The following is a 15,234-nucleotide window of genomic DNA, read 5'->3' on the forward strand; positions in this document are numbered from 1 at the left end:
TCACGAACTCGCAGCCAACGTGCATGCAGTGGAGTAATGTTGATTATTCATCGTTTCACAAAGATGTGCTAGTGTTTTGTTTAGCTTTCGCGTGACTGCGTTGTACTGGGTGTTGGAAGAAAATAAAGAAGCCGTAACGGACAAAAAAGAATCGAGTTCCCAATTGCCAGAAGAAGAAGAGACTCTCTACACGTCATCGAATTGTTGCCGCTAGATGGCCATTGCCCTCTGGCGATAGTCAGCCATTAGAAAGAACTCTGCAGTGGCGCCAGCCGTCTTCCCCATACCAGTTTAGTTCGAAGCCGAGAGCAGCTAGAGATCGGTCGTGTGTACATGTGTCGGGTCTCTCTCCACTTTTTTTAAAACCAAAAAGAGACACTGAGAGAGAGAGAGAGAGAAAAATACCTTTGCGTTTAAGTCTCGAGGGGTGTGTGTGCGATTTTCCCCTGTCCACCCCATTGAACATCGCATTTCCGGATTATCTGGTTATCGCCATCTTTTTTTCTTCCGCGTGGGATATTTGATTGTGTTTCATTGAGTGTGTGTCTTCAGTTAGTCCAGTTGGAATTCAATTTGTGGCTGATGCCCAAGTTTCCTATAAGTTTATCTCTACCTGGAAACTGACAATATTAAGCCGCGTGCGTTCGATTTCAGACGCAACAGGTAAATGAGAGAATTTTTTCTTTATTTTTTGTTCTAATGGATTCTTAGAGAGAGAGGTTATCATTTCTTTTCTCGGGGTCGAGGGTACTCCTTTCTCGGAGAAAAGTTTTTGATATTGTCGTGAGAGACATGGGCGAATCAAAAGCCAATTAGAAGGATGACGTCACGAAACTATGGCGAAAAAAAAAGAATTGTTGGTGGCCTACAACAGGTGTGTGGGCTAAAAAGGCGTGGGTTGAAAACTCGGTGCACTGGGCATACCTGTACCCTCCCTCCTTTAACGGATTGCTGTGGTGTAGCGTATGCAAGTCACGCTGCTTTTGGTTTGAAGCTACCTGGGCGACGCCGTTCTTTTTTTATTTCTCTAGAAAAGGCAACCGTGACGGAATGGCTGTCACATACTCGAAAAATTGTAGTCAAAAGATTTTTTTTTCTTTCTGTTCAACAGAGTGGACTGCTATAATAATAATGATGAAAAAAAAGAAGAAATTTCCTAATTTTTGTCTTTTGAAATTAGATATGAGGCCGTTATCGTCATCGACCGGACCGTATGGCACGGATTATTGAGCCATCCTTTTCGTACTGAGCAGTACCCACGACTTCGTTCACTACCTGGTGTGTGCGTGTGTCGACTATAAAAAGGAACGAAAAAAAAAGTGTGTTGATTATCAACGAGGCGGGTCGAATTATCGTGACTGTGATTACTATCGTTTTGACATGAAGAAAATGCGTTGTTGTTCAGTGACGGCGGTGGCGCTGCTGCTGTTTATTTCCAACGTTTTGGCCGGTAAGTGTCTTGTTGTTTGTGAATCATTACATGTTGCCAACACTTGGGTCAAGGATTCGACCTCGTTCAACCTCCCCCCCCCACACAACACAAATAGGGGAAAATATGTTTTCTATAGAATTTTGTTATCTGTTTAATTCTCAAGGGCTGTCGCACAGAAAATAAAAGCTCTTGGATAATCCATCGGGAAATATGGAATGGGGGGCGGGGGAGGAAAAGAGTTTTGTCATCCCCAACATAGGCCCTTTTGTGTCCCCCTTTCTTCAGTAAAAGTACACTCCACCTTTTCTCGGTTTACCACCTGCTTGCCTTGGGGCTATGCCAATGGCTGGCCAAACTGGATAAAAAAAAAACATGTCCAAGCAAAGTACTAAACATGAACTTAAAAAAATGTCTAGTAAACCCTGAAGGAAAACGATTGAATTCCTATATTTTCAAAAAAAAAAAAAAATTGGTCCTTTTGATCGCGTGGTTTTTATTTTTTTCTGGTATGTACGCCTATTTCACGACGAGAGAAATGTTTTCAAAGATGGCCGTTATTTTTTCTTCAAACCGAGAAAAAAAAAAGTTGGAGAAACAAAAGAAGAATAGGGCGCCACAGGTAGCCAGCTCTCGTCTGGTCTCCGACCCTCTTTTTTTTTTTTCTTTCTCTCTTCCCTTTTTTTCGAAATATAGCTCGAGGCGACCTCCATTCGTCTTGCTACCTTTCAGGTAAATTCTCCCAAGGGGTGACTCGGAGTTCTTGGCGTGCACCGCCATCTTGGCTTCACCTCGACCATATGCTAATGAACTCTTTTTGTGTGTGTGTGTGCTTGAATTTCAATCGACTGTTTTTTTTTGTGAAACTTTTGTACGTCACCAAGGAAATGAAAAGTTAGCACAGGTGTGCAATTTTCGCTTTAGGGTATTTACAAATCAGAAAAAAATTTGGCAGTTTTTTTTTGGGGAGGGGGGCGCTTTTTCGGCTATCCGGTGATGCACTTTTTGTTTTTGTCTGAATTTTCAGTTTTTTTTTTTGGAGTTTGTACAGTCGTACCATGTTTATCCAACCCCCCTCGTTCAAACACGATGCGGGACAAACCCTTCCGGCCATTGTTTTTCCCCCTCCTCCTCCTTGTCTCGGCCAACAAGATGGCGTGTGTTATTCGGAAGCGATAAGCTGTTGTGACTTTGGAGTTGTTGCCATGACGACCTTGGAGCTTGTCTGTTGGAACGTCCAGTCGGCACGCAATCTTAACATTATCGGCGGGACTAGAAATTTTTTTTTCATCTGTCAAAAAAGAAAAGAAAAAAAAACTAGTCGGTCGTATATTTTGGTTAGCCAGATTCAAGAGGGAGCCCAGTTTGAAATATGATTTTTCCACCACTTTTGTGTGTGTGTTAAAATGTTAGCGGCTGTAACTCGATCCCAAGTCCAGATGGCAGTCGTAGTCGTACGGCTTTTTACTCTCCATGCTTTTTAATGACTCGTAGAGAAGGAAAGAAAAGAAAAATCTTTTACACATTTTTATATTTTCTTTCACTCTTGCACCCCTAGTGAAAACATGAAAAATGAGGGGGGAGGAGGTTTTTTGTATGTTGTTTTGCTGCTGTTATAGGGGGCTTATGGGTGCCGGTCAACCGGTTAAAATAGACCCCCGCTTGAACGGCTTCACGCCCCCTTCTAAACGATCCTTATGGGCACCGTAGTGTTGACCTCATTCGTCAGGACTAACACAGTTCTCCTTTTGTATTTTCTCTCTCTTTTGAATGCGGACCCAGATTTCGTGTTTGGGGTGCGAGTTTCCCCTCGAATAGGTAACCATTATTGTCAAGGTACTGCCGAGTTCATTGGCATTTGACCGAAGATAATGTGATTATTTCCGTGTAATATGATTTCTATACAGCTTTTGTTAAAGGGGGGGATGTTAAGGTTTTCATTATCGCTCATCGATATTGTAAGCAGTAGAAAAAACGTGAAGTGTTTTGATTCCCGTTTGCATTCAGGGAGGATGTTGATGGGTGTTATTCTCTGAATCCATCATCGGTTTGATTGGTAGTTTATTCTCCCCCCCTTCCTTGTTTCTTTTTTTTTAGGTTGTTCAATGAGAAAATTACCGGTGTGCATTGCCGTTTCCTCTAACGGATGAATATCTTTTTCTCTGCGCAATAAAATGGGGAAAAATAGCAGGAAAAGTGGTGTTTTTTGGTCGGTTCACCTAACAGTGCTCTCTTCCCACGCCACTTTTAGTCTAAAGGCCCCGTAGGCTTTAGTGATAGTAAAAAAAAAAATGGGTTTCGTGATGAACTTATTCAACGTGTAACATTGGGGAGACATTTTCCCCCTTTTTTTCGTTTAATAACTTTCGTTTCTCCTGTTGCTTAATGGGATTACACTTGTAGGTCGAAATGTAAAAAAAAAAAGAGGGAATGTTTATCGAGTTTGTCGTCGTTTTTGTTTTAATTTCCTTTTGACGTCCCCACCGCAATGGACTTAATGGTGTACGGAGGGTTGGGGGGAGTTGACTGGAGCGTAATTCCGGCGCTGTGTGTCCGCAAAATTCATTGGTTCATAAATTTAAATGAGGACAAAAAAAAAAATTTCTGTAATTTTTACGAGATGTTGACTTTTTTTCTTCTTTCCTCTTCTTATTGGTCATGCAGATGGTTCCAGTGAGTCACATCACGTGACTGTGAGACAGGCAACTGGCGGCGGTCGAAGTAACCGCGTGACGGATACCTTTTCAACACCCAGTCAACAGGAATTGGAGCGCACCGGATCTCCCGTAAGTTTTTATTTTCTCTTTTTAGCTGGTTCTATCCGAAATTCATCGATTGTCTGCGTTGAGAGATTGACATTTTGCTATTCTTGCATTGTTTTCGTTCAATTATCAATAGCGATCTAACGCCAATAAGCGCGTCTACGTGGAGAACAAGTACAGACCCGTTTTCTACAAATGCGAATCTGCCGCATTGGAAGAAGGCAAACCACCCGGAACGGTTGTCTCCGAAGTCAAAGCGTACGACAACGACACCGATTCGGCTGGTGACATCTTTTTTACCATCTTGCGTGCTGGATCGGAAAAAGAATTTGAAGTCGATCCCGTTACGGGTAGCATTCGCAGCAGCAAGGTAAAGAAGGAACAAAACAAAAAAGAAATTGCGTGATATTGCCACGATTTCTTTTGCTTTTCTCTCTCTTTTCAGCTATCTAATGTTTTTCAATTGATTAATTTTTCTAGTCGTTCGATCGAGACGAGCCGGCACGAGAGAAAATCGCTTACGTCACAGTCAAAGCCACAGACAGAGGCACTCCGCCGCTCGAGGCCATTTGTACTTTCAACGTGACTATTGCAGATATTAACGATAATGCCCCCATGGTATGATTGAATTATTCGTTTTTAAGGAACATAAATAACGCCTATATTTTTGGGAATTGACTAAACATTCGAAATTGTTTTGTTTTGTCGTCGACAGTTTGACAAATCGGCCTATGATGAATCGGTTCCGCGTGATTTGGAACTCAACAAACTTGTCATGCGCATCGCCGCCACCGACGTCGACGCAGGTGAGAACGCCCACATATCGTATGGGTGGGATGTCGGATCGGGTCCTGACGCCGACTACTTTGACCTCGACAAATCCACCGGAGCTATTCACCTCAAAAAGAAAATCACGGTAAAACTCGATCCGTTTCATGTTTTCCTTCTTTTATTTGATGACCACCCATTCATTTGTTTTATTTTTATCTTCTCGTGTCTTTGCAGCAAAACGAGGGCTATAAATTTGCATTAATGGCCGTCGCTCGTGATAATGGAACGGAACCCATGAACTCCCGAGTCCGAGTCATGATTAACGTGGCTTCCTCCAAAATTAAGCCGCCCTATTTTACCGATATTCCGGAATCGGTCCGCTTGCCGGAAAACTACACGTCGTACAAGAAGCCCATCGCCACGCTAGCTGCTCATTCCAATATCGCCGCACCTGATCTCTATTTCGAGTTGGTCAAAGGTCAGACGGAGCAGACCAACAGCGACGAAACATTCCGTATCAACGAACGCGGCAATTCGGTCGATATCCACGCGGCCAAAGCGCTCGACTATGAAAAAGTCACGCAATACATATTGACGGTGCGAGTCAAGAACGAAGCCGGCGTTGCCGCTGAAACGGTGCTCACCGTCAGCGTCGAGGACGTGAACGACGAGATCCCCACTTTCATGGCCGTCGACGGTGGCAGCGTCCTGGAGAATTCGGTAGCCAATACGTTTGTGCTGAAAGTGCAAGCCACGGACAGGGACGCCACCTACCCCAATAACTGGGTGAGGTACACACTGCGCGATTTTACGGATAAATTCGAAATTGATGGCAACACGGGCGACATCCGCACCAAAGTCAAATTGGATCGCGAAGAACGCAAATCTTATCCGTTGACTGTCGTTGCCTACGATGGCAAAGAATCGGCCCTGACCTTGGACGGACTGCCCAATCAGAGCGCCAAGAGGTTCCAGATCGAAGTGGCTGACGTCAACGATAACGCGCCTTTCTTCCCGCAATCCGAGTACTTTGCTGAAATCGCTGAGAACGCAGACATCGGAGCCAAAGTTAGCGAATTGACAGCGTTGGATAACGACACCGAGTCTCAGCTGGCTTACGACATTGTCAGCGGCAACGCTGGCCTGGTCTTCTCCATTGAAGCGCAAACGGGTCTACTCAAAGTGCAGCAACCGCTAGACTACGAGACAACCAAGAGCTACGATTTGATTGTCGAAGTGGACGATGGCAAACAAAAGGCCACCACCAAGGTCAACGTCAAGATTATCAACGTGAACGACAACAAGCCGCAATTCATGAACAACAATCCGGAGCATAAATATGGCATTGTTGAGAACACTGTGCCCATCGGGCCCATCGTTCGCGTTAACGCCACAGACCCTGATTACGACCCACTAACGGCCGAGGGACCAATGAAAATCACCTACACTCTCAGCGGGTCTCATGCTGATTCATTTCAAATCAACCAATTGGGAGAGCTGTCCATTGTTCGGCCTTTGGATCGCGATTTGCCTGCCGGCCGTCAAGACTGGTCCGTTTTCGTCGTCGCCCAAGATGAATTGGACGGCGTTCGGTTGGAAAACACGCTGGAAGTGGTGGTTTTCTTGGACGATGTCAACGACAATGCCCCATTTCTCGATATGACCCGCGTTGTTTGGCGTGAAAACCAACCGCAAGGCCGCATTGTTGTGCTGAACGCGACCGACTACGACGAGGCTAAAAACGGCCCTCCTTTCACCATGAGAATGGCCGACACGGCCGAAGATGTCGTTAAAACATCCTTCCGCGTTGATGGCTCTCCTACCTCTTCGTGGTCGTTGATGGCCACCAAAACGTTTGACCGTGAAGAACGCAAAGAGTACGCTGTGCCGATTATCATCAGTGACAGCGGTCAACCCACTTCCTTGACGGCCACGTCCACTTTAACTGTGGTCATTGGCGATGAAAACGACAACCCAATGTCGGACGGTTCCAGCGCCATCTTGGTTTACAATTACCGCAACTCCCTGCCCGATACGGAAATTGGCCGCGTTTACGTCCAGGATGCCGATGATTGGGTAAGTCCGTTACTTTGACCGTTGTGTCGAGCACGTTTTTTGTTTTCTATAAAAAGAAAAAGAAAAAAAAATGGCAATAAATAAATATTATTTTGGTTTTTCAACACTTTACAGGATTTGCCGGACAAAACATTTGGTTGGTCATCTGCCGCTTCTCCGCCTCCGTATTTCACAGTCACGGCATTCGGCGGTTTCATCACAATGCGTGCGCGCACACCACCCGGCAACTACCCACTCAAATTCCACGTTCGCGACAATGTACGTCAAGAGGAAGCTGACGCGACTGTTATCGTCACGGTCCAAGAGATTACTGAAGAGGCGGTGCGGCGTTCCGGTTCGATCCGTTTGAGCGGTGTAGGCCAGGAAGAATTCATTAAAGACTCGCCCAGCAAGAAAGACTTGCTGCGTCAGAAGGTGGCCGAATACGTCGGAGCCAAAGAAGAGAATGTCGATATCTTCACGGTCATGAGCAGCTCACCGTCGCGTAACCATAGCGTCGATGTTCGTTACTCAGCCCATGGCTCGCCTTATTACGATCCAGTCAAACTGAACGGCTTGACGGCCACCCATCAAGACGAATTGGAACGACTGCTGGACGCTGAGGTTCTCATGTTTGGCATTGATGAATGTCTGTACGAAAAGAACACCATCTGCTCGGAAGGAAGTTGTACAAATCGTCTGCAAATCACTGAACAACCTTACCGGGTAGCCACCAACACTTCCACTTTCGTCGGTGTAGACGCTCGAATCGTTACAGAGTGCGTCTGCTTGGCCGACGAGTACCTTTCCTCTTCGTCATGTTCGGCTACCTCCTGTTTGAACGGTGGAACGTGTACCGGAGATGCCGCCCAACCATGTCGTTGCATTGACGGATTCCAGGGACCGCGCTGTGAAGGATTAGATGTTTCATTCGGAGGCACTGGCTGGGCATGGTACGATCCTCTGCCCACCTGCGCGTCGGGATATCTCTCTCTGACTGTGATCGCCCAAACGGGCAATGGCCTCATACTTTACGCTGGGCCGACTGCTGTACCACCTGATACGACCGTATCCGATTTCTTGGCCGTTGAACTCCGAGAAGGCTCACCTGTTCTTTACCTGGATCTTGGCTCTGGTACGAAGCGTCTAGAAGTTGCCAGATCGGTCGCGGAACTTGGTGGACGGGAAAGCCCACGATCTGGAAATCAGTTGGAACCAGCGATCCGTCCAAATGCGATTAGGTCAATGCAGCGATGGGCAACCGTATTGCTCTGCCTCTTCCAGTCTGGTCGGCTCTAACGAGTACCTCAATGTCAACGGACCTCTTCAAGTGGGAGGCATCACAGCCGATCTTCAGAAACTCCGGCTGGCGCTCAACTGGGGCTCCATTCCCACAGACATTGGATTTTCCGGTTGCATCCAGAACTTGACTTTTAACGGCCTGACGTACAACTTGTACGACCCTGGATTTTTCAAAAACGCTACGCCTTCGTGCGCCGGTGTCGTCTTGCCCGTCCAAACGGGCGGCTTTGGCTGGGAATTGATCATCGCCTTACTTGTTAGCCTTTTAGTTTTGATGATTCTCATTCTGGTGTTTGTGGCGTACCGGCGACGAAGCCGCAAGGACAAGCCCAAAGATTTCCACGATGATATTCGCGAAAATATTATCAACTATTCAGATGAAGGTGGCGGCGAAGGAGACATGACTGGATATGATTTGTCCGTCTTGCGAATGACACCCGATGGAAAGCCGCTCATTGGTCGCAGTGATGACTATGGAAAATTGCTCAAGGTATGTTGGCATTTTCGTATCATTGAATACGTCAATTGAATTAATTCATTGCCGTTTTGTTTTGTTTGGTTTGTTTGTTTTTTTCAATTTTCCAGGACGAAGATTTGAGGCCGAAACGCGCAGCTCCTGGCCAAGTGCCAGACATTAGCCAATTTTTGGACGACAATAAAGGGCGCGTTGATCGCGATCCCGACGGCTTGGCCTATGACGATTTACGTCATTATGCATATGAAGGAGATGGAAATTCTATGGGTTCCCTTTCTTCGTTGGCTTCCGGTAAGTTGTTTTGCATAATTATTCAAGTGATATAAGGGCAGAGACATTAATCGACATTTTCCTTCAAAATAGGTACGGACGATGGCGATTTGGATTTCGAATGTCTGTCAGACTTTGGTCCACGTTTTAAGAAGTTAGCCGATATGTACGGCGATCATTCGAGCGAAAGTGAGGATGGTGAAGACGGACAACAAGGCGGCCAATCGGGCAGCGAGTCTTGGTGCTGATTCCACTTTATAAAAAAAAAAAAAAGAGCTTAACGAGGCAACTTTTTTTCCACCCCCAAATTCCAGTCTCTTTTATATTAAAAAAAAACGAAAAAGGAAAAAGAAAAGATGACAATTAATCCAATGACAAAATTCGTTAAATCCAACAAGAGAGGACCAAACTGCCTGGCAGTCACAAAAAAAGCGGATGCTATCTAAGATTTTTTTTCTTTTTTTATCATTATTATTCTTAATTATTTTTGGTGCGTTTACAAGACGTTGTGTGATCTCACAGCTCGAATGTTGGCACTGTTGTTGGATTTTGTTGTTTGTCTGGACGGATGTGACCGTTTTGATGTTCATCCGTAATGACCACCAATCCCCCCCCTCACCCTCTCTCTCTCCCCCTCGAAAGAAAGTCTTTCTTGAATATGACTTGTATAGAATTTTTCTAAATGCGTCTGGAACAAAGAGTTTAAATTGATTCGTGCCTCGCCGTCAAGAGGAAGAAGAAAAAAAAAAAGAGAAAATAATAGTAACATTTTTTGGAGTTATACAGTAGCCTGTATGTTAATACAGCTAGTCATCTGATTGGTACACCGCGCTGCCCCCCTCCATAACTCTTCCCAATTGTAATACAGAATGATTTTTGTTTTCTCTCTTTCTCGAGCAAATGCCAATGTTTGTCTGTCGCCATTTCACTTTAGTAATCTTTTTGATTGAAAAATGTTTTTTCACGGTCTTTAACTAATTGATTCGTTTTGTTATCTTTACACAAGTTTTTTCACACAACACACAACCAGATGCCCTTTGAGTGCCTTTCACCTGCACATGATTTTCGTATACTCGCGCGCATTTTTTTTTTTTGTTCGTGAAGACACAAACAAAAAATCCACTTGAAATTTGTCGAACGTTATGCCAATTTTCATGTATCTTTTTGCGAAAAAAAAAAATGCAGAAATAAAATAAAAATCGTGGTGTTGAAAAAAACAAACAAAACATTTCGCTATTTACTTCTTTGTGCACTGTTCGTCGGCCCTTTTATTTTTCAAGTAAAAGGCGTGCAATTTAAGTGGGTCAAAGACTTGGCGAGGGTGAAAGTCAACTTTCATTTATGTCGTGGGTAGAAACAGAAAAAAAAAAAATGCGATTTTTCATAATAACACGACATCTGATGGTTGTGATAACATTTTAGCGCGGAGCTTCCGCTCATTCAGTCGCTTCTTTTTTCTTCCGCTCGCCAATTCATCAGACAATCCTCATCCGATCAATAGTGTTGCAATTCCTTTTGAAGGGCCAACGGCAAGCGGACGTGATACCGGTAAACTTGGTCATTCACTTGTGTATTGAATATTAAATAATTATTATTGCATTTTGTGTGGCCGGTTAAACTAAGAAGACCATCATCGCTGCTGGTGATTCCTGAAAGCGCACCGCGGCACGTCACTACAAATAGCCAGTAATACCATAAGGATTTCCCGTCAACGGCCAGAATGAGTTGTATCCGCCTCTTAGCATTCGTATAAAAAGACGCGGGTCGCGTATGGGTTGTCGCATATCAGTTGCATTTTGAGATTCAGTGAGTGACCAACCGAAAGGCGGACAAGTGCAAAGCGCGCGCAACTGGCAAAACTGAAACACACACACAAAAAAAGTGGTGGAAACGGTTGCGTGACGACCGGCGTGACAGAAATGAAGAGAAAGGAAGCGATCGTGATTGTGTGGTTACTGTTGGCACTTAACAACAAAGTGAAAGGCACCTGGAGCCAATTTTATCATCTGCGTGGGCGGCTCATCTTTCAGGAAGAATTCGATTTTCTAAATACATCTCGGTGGCAGCACATTATCACCGCATGGAGGGGCGGTAACAACGAATTTGAATATTATACCGATCGGCCTGAAAACAGGTACAATATTTTTCACCAATTTTTAACGGCACTTATTCGTTCAACGCTTTATGCTAATTTCTGTTTTTAAAGTTATGTCCGTGATGGTGTTTTGCACATTAGACCTACTCTAACAGCCGACCGTTTCGGTCAGGACTTCCTTTACAATGGGACGCTGGATCTTTGGCCGGAAGGGTGCAACGTCAACTACAACGGCGGATGTGTCGCGTATGTGCACACATTTTTTGAAAATATACTTTTCATTTTATTTTCCAAACGTTATTCATGTGCACGCCTCTACATACGGTTTTCTCTCCATCGTCAATCCACTATCGATCATCAGAACGTCCGAAGAAGACATCATCAATCCCATTCAGTCGGCCCGGATGCGCACGATTAATTCGTTCAGCTTCACTTACGGCACGGTGGAAATACGCGCTAAAATGCCCCGCGGCGATTGGATTTGGCCAGGTATGTTTTCTACTTTTCGTGTTGCGTCATTGGTATACAAAAATCGCACTATTGTTTTGTTTATTTTTTTTTTTTCGGAATTAAGCCATGTGGATGATGCCAACTGAAAATCGTTTCGGTCCATGGCCACGCTCTGGCGAAATCGACATTGTCGAAATTCGAGCCAATAACGATTTCAGGTGTGGAAACAAACAAATGGGAAACACTATAATGGGCTCCACTCTTCATTTCGGTACCAATTAGTAATCCATTTAAAAAGAGTAAACTGTTTGACGATTCGTGATTTTGCAGGTACTGACTCGAAACACAATATTTGGCGGCCGACTCATTACGAAGCGTACGTTATACCGCATGTTTAAATTCATGTTGACCCTCAATGGTTTTTTAGTAGCATTCACGGTTATGTAACAATTTCATTAGAGTTTTGGAGGAAGGCGATTTTGCCTCGGATTTCCACATTTTCGGACTACAACGTCTACCGCAATCTATCCGTTTTTATGTGGACGGAATTCTGATTGGTGAAATTACTCCGCCGGACGGAGGTTTCTGGGAGGTGGGCCAATTGTATCGAGATCCTGGTGGGCCCAACATCTGGGGCAACGGTACAACCATGACGCCGTTTGACTACCCGGTAAAACAAGTTTGATATAGCTTACAGATCGAGTTAGATTAAGAAGAGCCTGGTACTCTGTCAGATGTCCTGAACTTAGCAGTACCGAGCAGTACCAAGTTCCTTTGATTGCTTTGTCACGCTATCTAGAAGCCGTTAACATTGAATTGCTAGAAATGGAAAGTTGATAAAAATATAGAACAAAAAGAAAGCCAACTTGTACAACCGACAGGTTGTACAAGGGCTGGTACATAATTGATTTTAAACGGATTGGATCTTATAAGTGAGGCAAACGTACTTACAGCCAGACAAGGGGGCCGATTGATTGAGGCGACTTCTAGATAAAAAAAAAAATGGCTTGAAATCGTAATACCACCCGCAGTCATATACTTCACATTATGCTAATCTTATATTGAAAATTATAGTTTCACTTCATTCTCAACGTGGCAGTGGGCGGCAACTTCTTTCCCGATGGATGTATCAACCGTCCATTTCCAAAGCCGTGGTAAAGCCCTTTCTCTGTACTTTCACGCCGAATGCTTGTTATAACCCAGTTGATCTTTGGCAACATGAATTCGAACACAATTAAGGTCGACAAGGACAAAGCAGCAAATGCTACCATTTTGGGAGAAGCGACACGAATGGCTTCCAACGTGGAACCTTCATCGAGGCGATGATCCAACTAATGCGCTCCAGGTGGACTATATACGGGTTTACGAATACGATCCCTACGACACCATCGACTGGTACTGGTATCAGAGGAGCTTGGCTAACAACTTGATTGTCGATTCAGAACGCTCACACGTTTATCCTTAGTCTGAGGGAAGAAAATGTTTACCAAAAAGATACGTGCCTCTGCAATGTGATTGTTTTCGTTTGAGTTCCTTTTTTAGTACAAATAAAATCATTGAACTAAAATGAATTTTTCGATTTTTCATATGGGGAATCGTTAACAATGCTCTGTTTTCGATTGGAAGACAATGTTACTAGTCACACGGCATCTTTAATTAGCATTCAAAACTAATGGCCACTTGAGTGACGAATCAAAAGTCGGAAAGATTTCACACTGGCCTTGCATTGCTCAGCGTGAGCAAACCAGGTGATAGCAGGCTAAAAAGTCAATGAATTTTTACTGAGAAAATTTTTAGATAGAGCAAGGAAGTTGGGTTGCAAGTTTCATGCACAGACTTGTGCTATTCTCGGCAGCCAAACGAGTTATTTTCGGTAAGCATTGCACATCGTGCGGTTGGGCGAAATAAATGGGGAATTTCAACAAGTTGTCAAGAGGCTTCATCGTGCAATCCACGGCCAATTTGTAGATGTGTGTACGATCAATTTATCAACTGAATTTCTCCAGGTAAATCACTAGTATATAGTTCTCTACCTGCATTAGATGTTGCTGTTGCAAAATGGATAGTCGGGGAATCCAGTGCTTGTGAGTTATTCCTTGTAGTGAAAGTGCTAGTCAAGTTGAACCAGTGTTATCCATTTCGAAACAAAGTTATTTTTCAGCAGGAATTTCAACAGTTTAAATAAGTCAAGGTGGCAGCACATTGTTACCGCGTAAAAGTTGAAGCGAGAACGAATTTGAATACTACACAGACTGTCTTGAAATCATGTACCACTTCAATCACTTTGGGTCAATTAAAACTCATTTATGTTGTTGACTGAATCAACTTAGTAGGTTCGCAATAGGTTTTTGCACAGCAAAAACCCTAATGGCTGTTCGCTAACGGGAAGGATTTCATTACAATTGCACATTTTTCATGTGCGGAGTGAATATGGCAACGTCAATTAAAGTGGAGGACGTATTGCGCATGTACGCGGATTATCATTATTCTCCGCCATTTCCATTCTTTCTTTGCCTTTTCACAACGTTCCAAAGTCCATATTGCTAACCCTGCCGTGTCCGCTTCGATGCGAACTGTTAATTTATCATGATTCTACTTGCGGCATTTGTTGACATACACGTTAAAATATACCTTCCAGTGGTTGAATCCGGTCAGGTATATGTGTTTTAATCTCCCGTTTCTTTTATTTAGCCACGTGAAATCAATGTCTTGTTTTCAAAAGCTAAGTTTTGGTCCACGGTCCGGTGAAATTGACATAGTCGAGCTTCATGCAAATGATAATTTTATTTGTCAAGGTCGGCAAGTGGGCCATAAATTAATGAGCTCTAAATCTTCATTTCGACAACACTTACCTTGTTTTATATCACTAAGTAAATCCAAATCAAACCTCCAATTATTTCTCTGAAAAACCTGTTTCGTAACATCATAATCTGGAGGCCGATTCGCTACGTGGTGTATGCAAATATATTATATCTCTCACACTGTTGCTAAGCCAGTCTGATATTGATCGTCTACAGACAATCTTATAGTCGATGATTACTCTATATATGGGATCATTTCTGTTGTGCTTCCCAGCAGTTCTTTGTGCGACAAACCCATATCTGTTATGGGACTTAATCGGATCGAACAATCCACGACTCTGGATGTGTGACTCCTTTTAATTTGGTTTCAGTATGTTGCAAGAATGAATGTTGCAACAGTCACGATGCCATTAAATGGCATTCGCTTTTCCATTGTATTCACCTCATAACTTTCCCATCGTTTTCGAATTAGAGAATGTTATAGTTTGTCTACATGGTGAGTCGTTCTGACAAACTAAAGAGAGATTGAAGCATAGTTGCACGATATGTTTTTAAGAAGGAACCACCTGTGTGACACACCTGCTTGAAAAGCTAACTGTCGAAGCAAACAAGTTGCCGAAACTCATATTAGCTGTCACAACGATACGATTTCGCACATCTACCCAATGAACATAACCGAAACCGACAAGTTGATGAATATGCATTTTCTTTTCACGAATTTGGCAAATTCCCACCGCATTCAAATGCCTGGAAATTCCCCGTACTTTCTCCCGCCGTGAGTAGTTGAGTTTTCTCTCTGTATCTTCACAGTTCACTCAGTGTAG

At 43.8% G+C, this 15,234-nt stretch overlaps 2 protein-coding genes across 2 annotated transcripts; both read left to right on the top strand.

Annotated features, from left to right (window-relative positions):
- Nucleotides 1-283: 283 nt before the first annotated feature.
- LOC116917401 (DE-cadherin) lies at nucleotides 284-10,285 on the top strand. Its single transcript, XM_032922856.2, is given in 11 exon segments — nucleotides 284-663; nucleotides 1,181-1,450; nucleotides 4,094-4,215; nucleotides 4,328-4,561; nucleotides 4,672-4,809; nucleotides 4,907-5,107; nucleotides 5,197-7,038; nucleotides 7,153-8,172; nucleotides 8,174-8,809; nucleotides 8,905-9,085; nucleotides 9,158-10,285. Coding segments are annotated over 10 exon segments (4,599 nt in total). The 5' UTR covers nucleotides 284-663; nucleotides 1,181-1,380; the 3' UTR covers nucleotides 9,313-10,285.
- A 171-nt stretch (nucleotides 10,286-10,456) lies between these two features.
- LOC116916153 (beta-1,3-glucan-binding protein) lies at nucleotides 10,457-13,176 on the top strand. The gene is made up of 9 exons (XM_032921354.2): nucleotides 10,457-10,612; nucleotides 10,691-11,198; nucleotides 11,271-11,405; nucleotides 11,521-11,648; nucleotides 11,734-11,880; nucleotides 11,940-11,985; nucleotides 12,069-12,279; nucleotides 12,684-12,763; nucleotides 12,849-13,176. Exons 2-9 carry the CDS (start codon nucleotides 10,984-10,986, stop codon nucleotides 13,072-13,074), a joined length of 1,188 nt encoding a protein of 395 aa, XP_032777245.2. The 5' UTR covers nucleotides 10,457-10,612; nucleotides 10,691-10,983; the 3' UTR covers nucleotides 13,075-13,176.
- The last annotated feature ends 2,058 nt before the right edge of the window (nucleotides 13,177-15,234 follow it).

The sequence above is a fragment of the Daphnia magna genome, linkage group LG2 (genome assembly GCF_020631705.1).
Source record: "Daphnia magna isolate NIES linkage group LG2, ASM2063170v1.1, whole genome shotgun sequence".
NCBI lineage: Eukaryota > Metazoa > Arthropoda > Branchiopoda > Diplostraca > Daphniidae > Daphnia > Daphnia magna.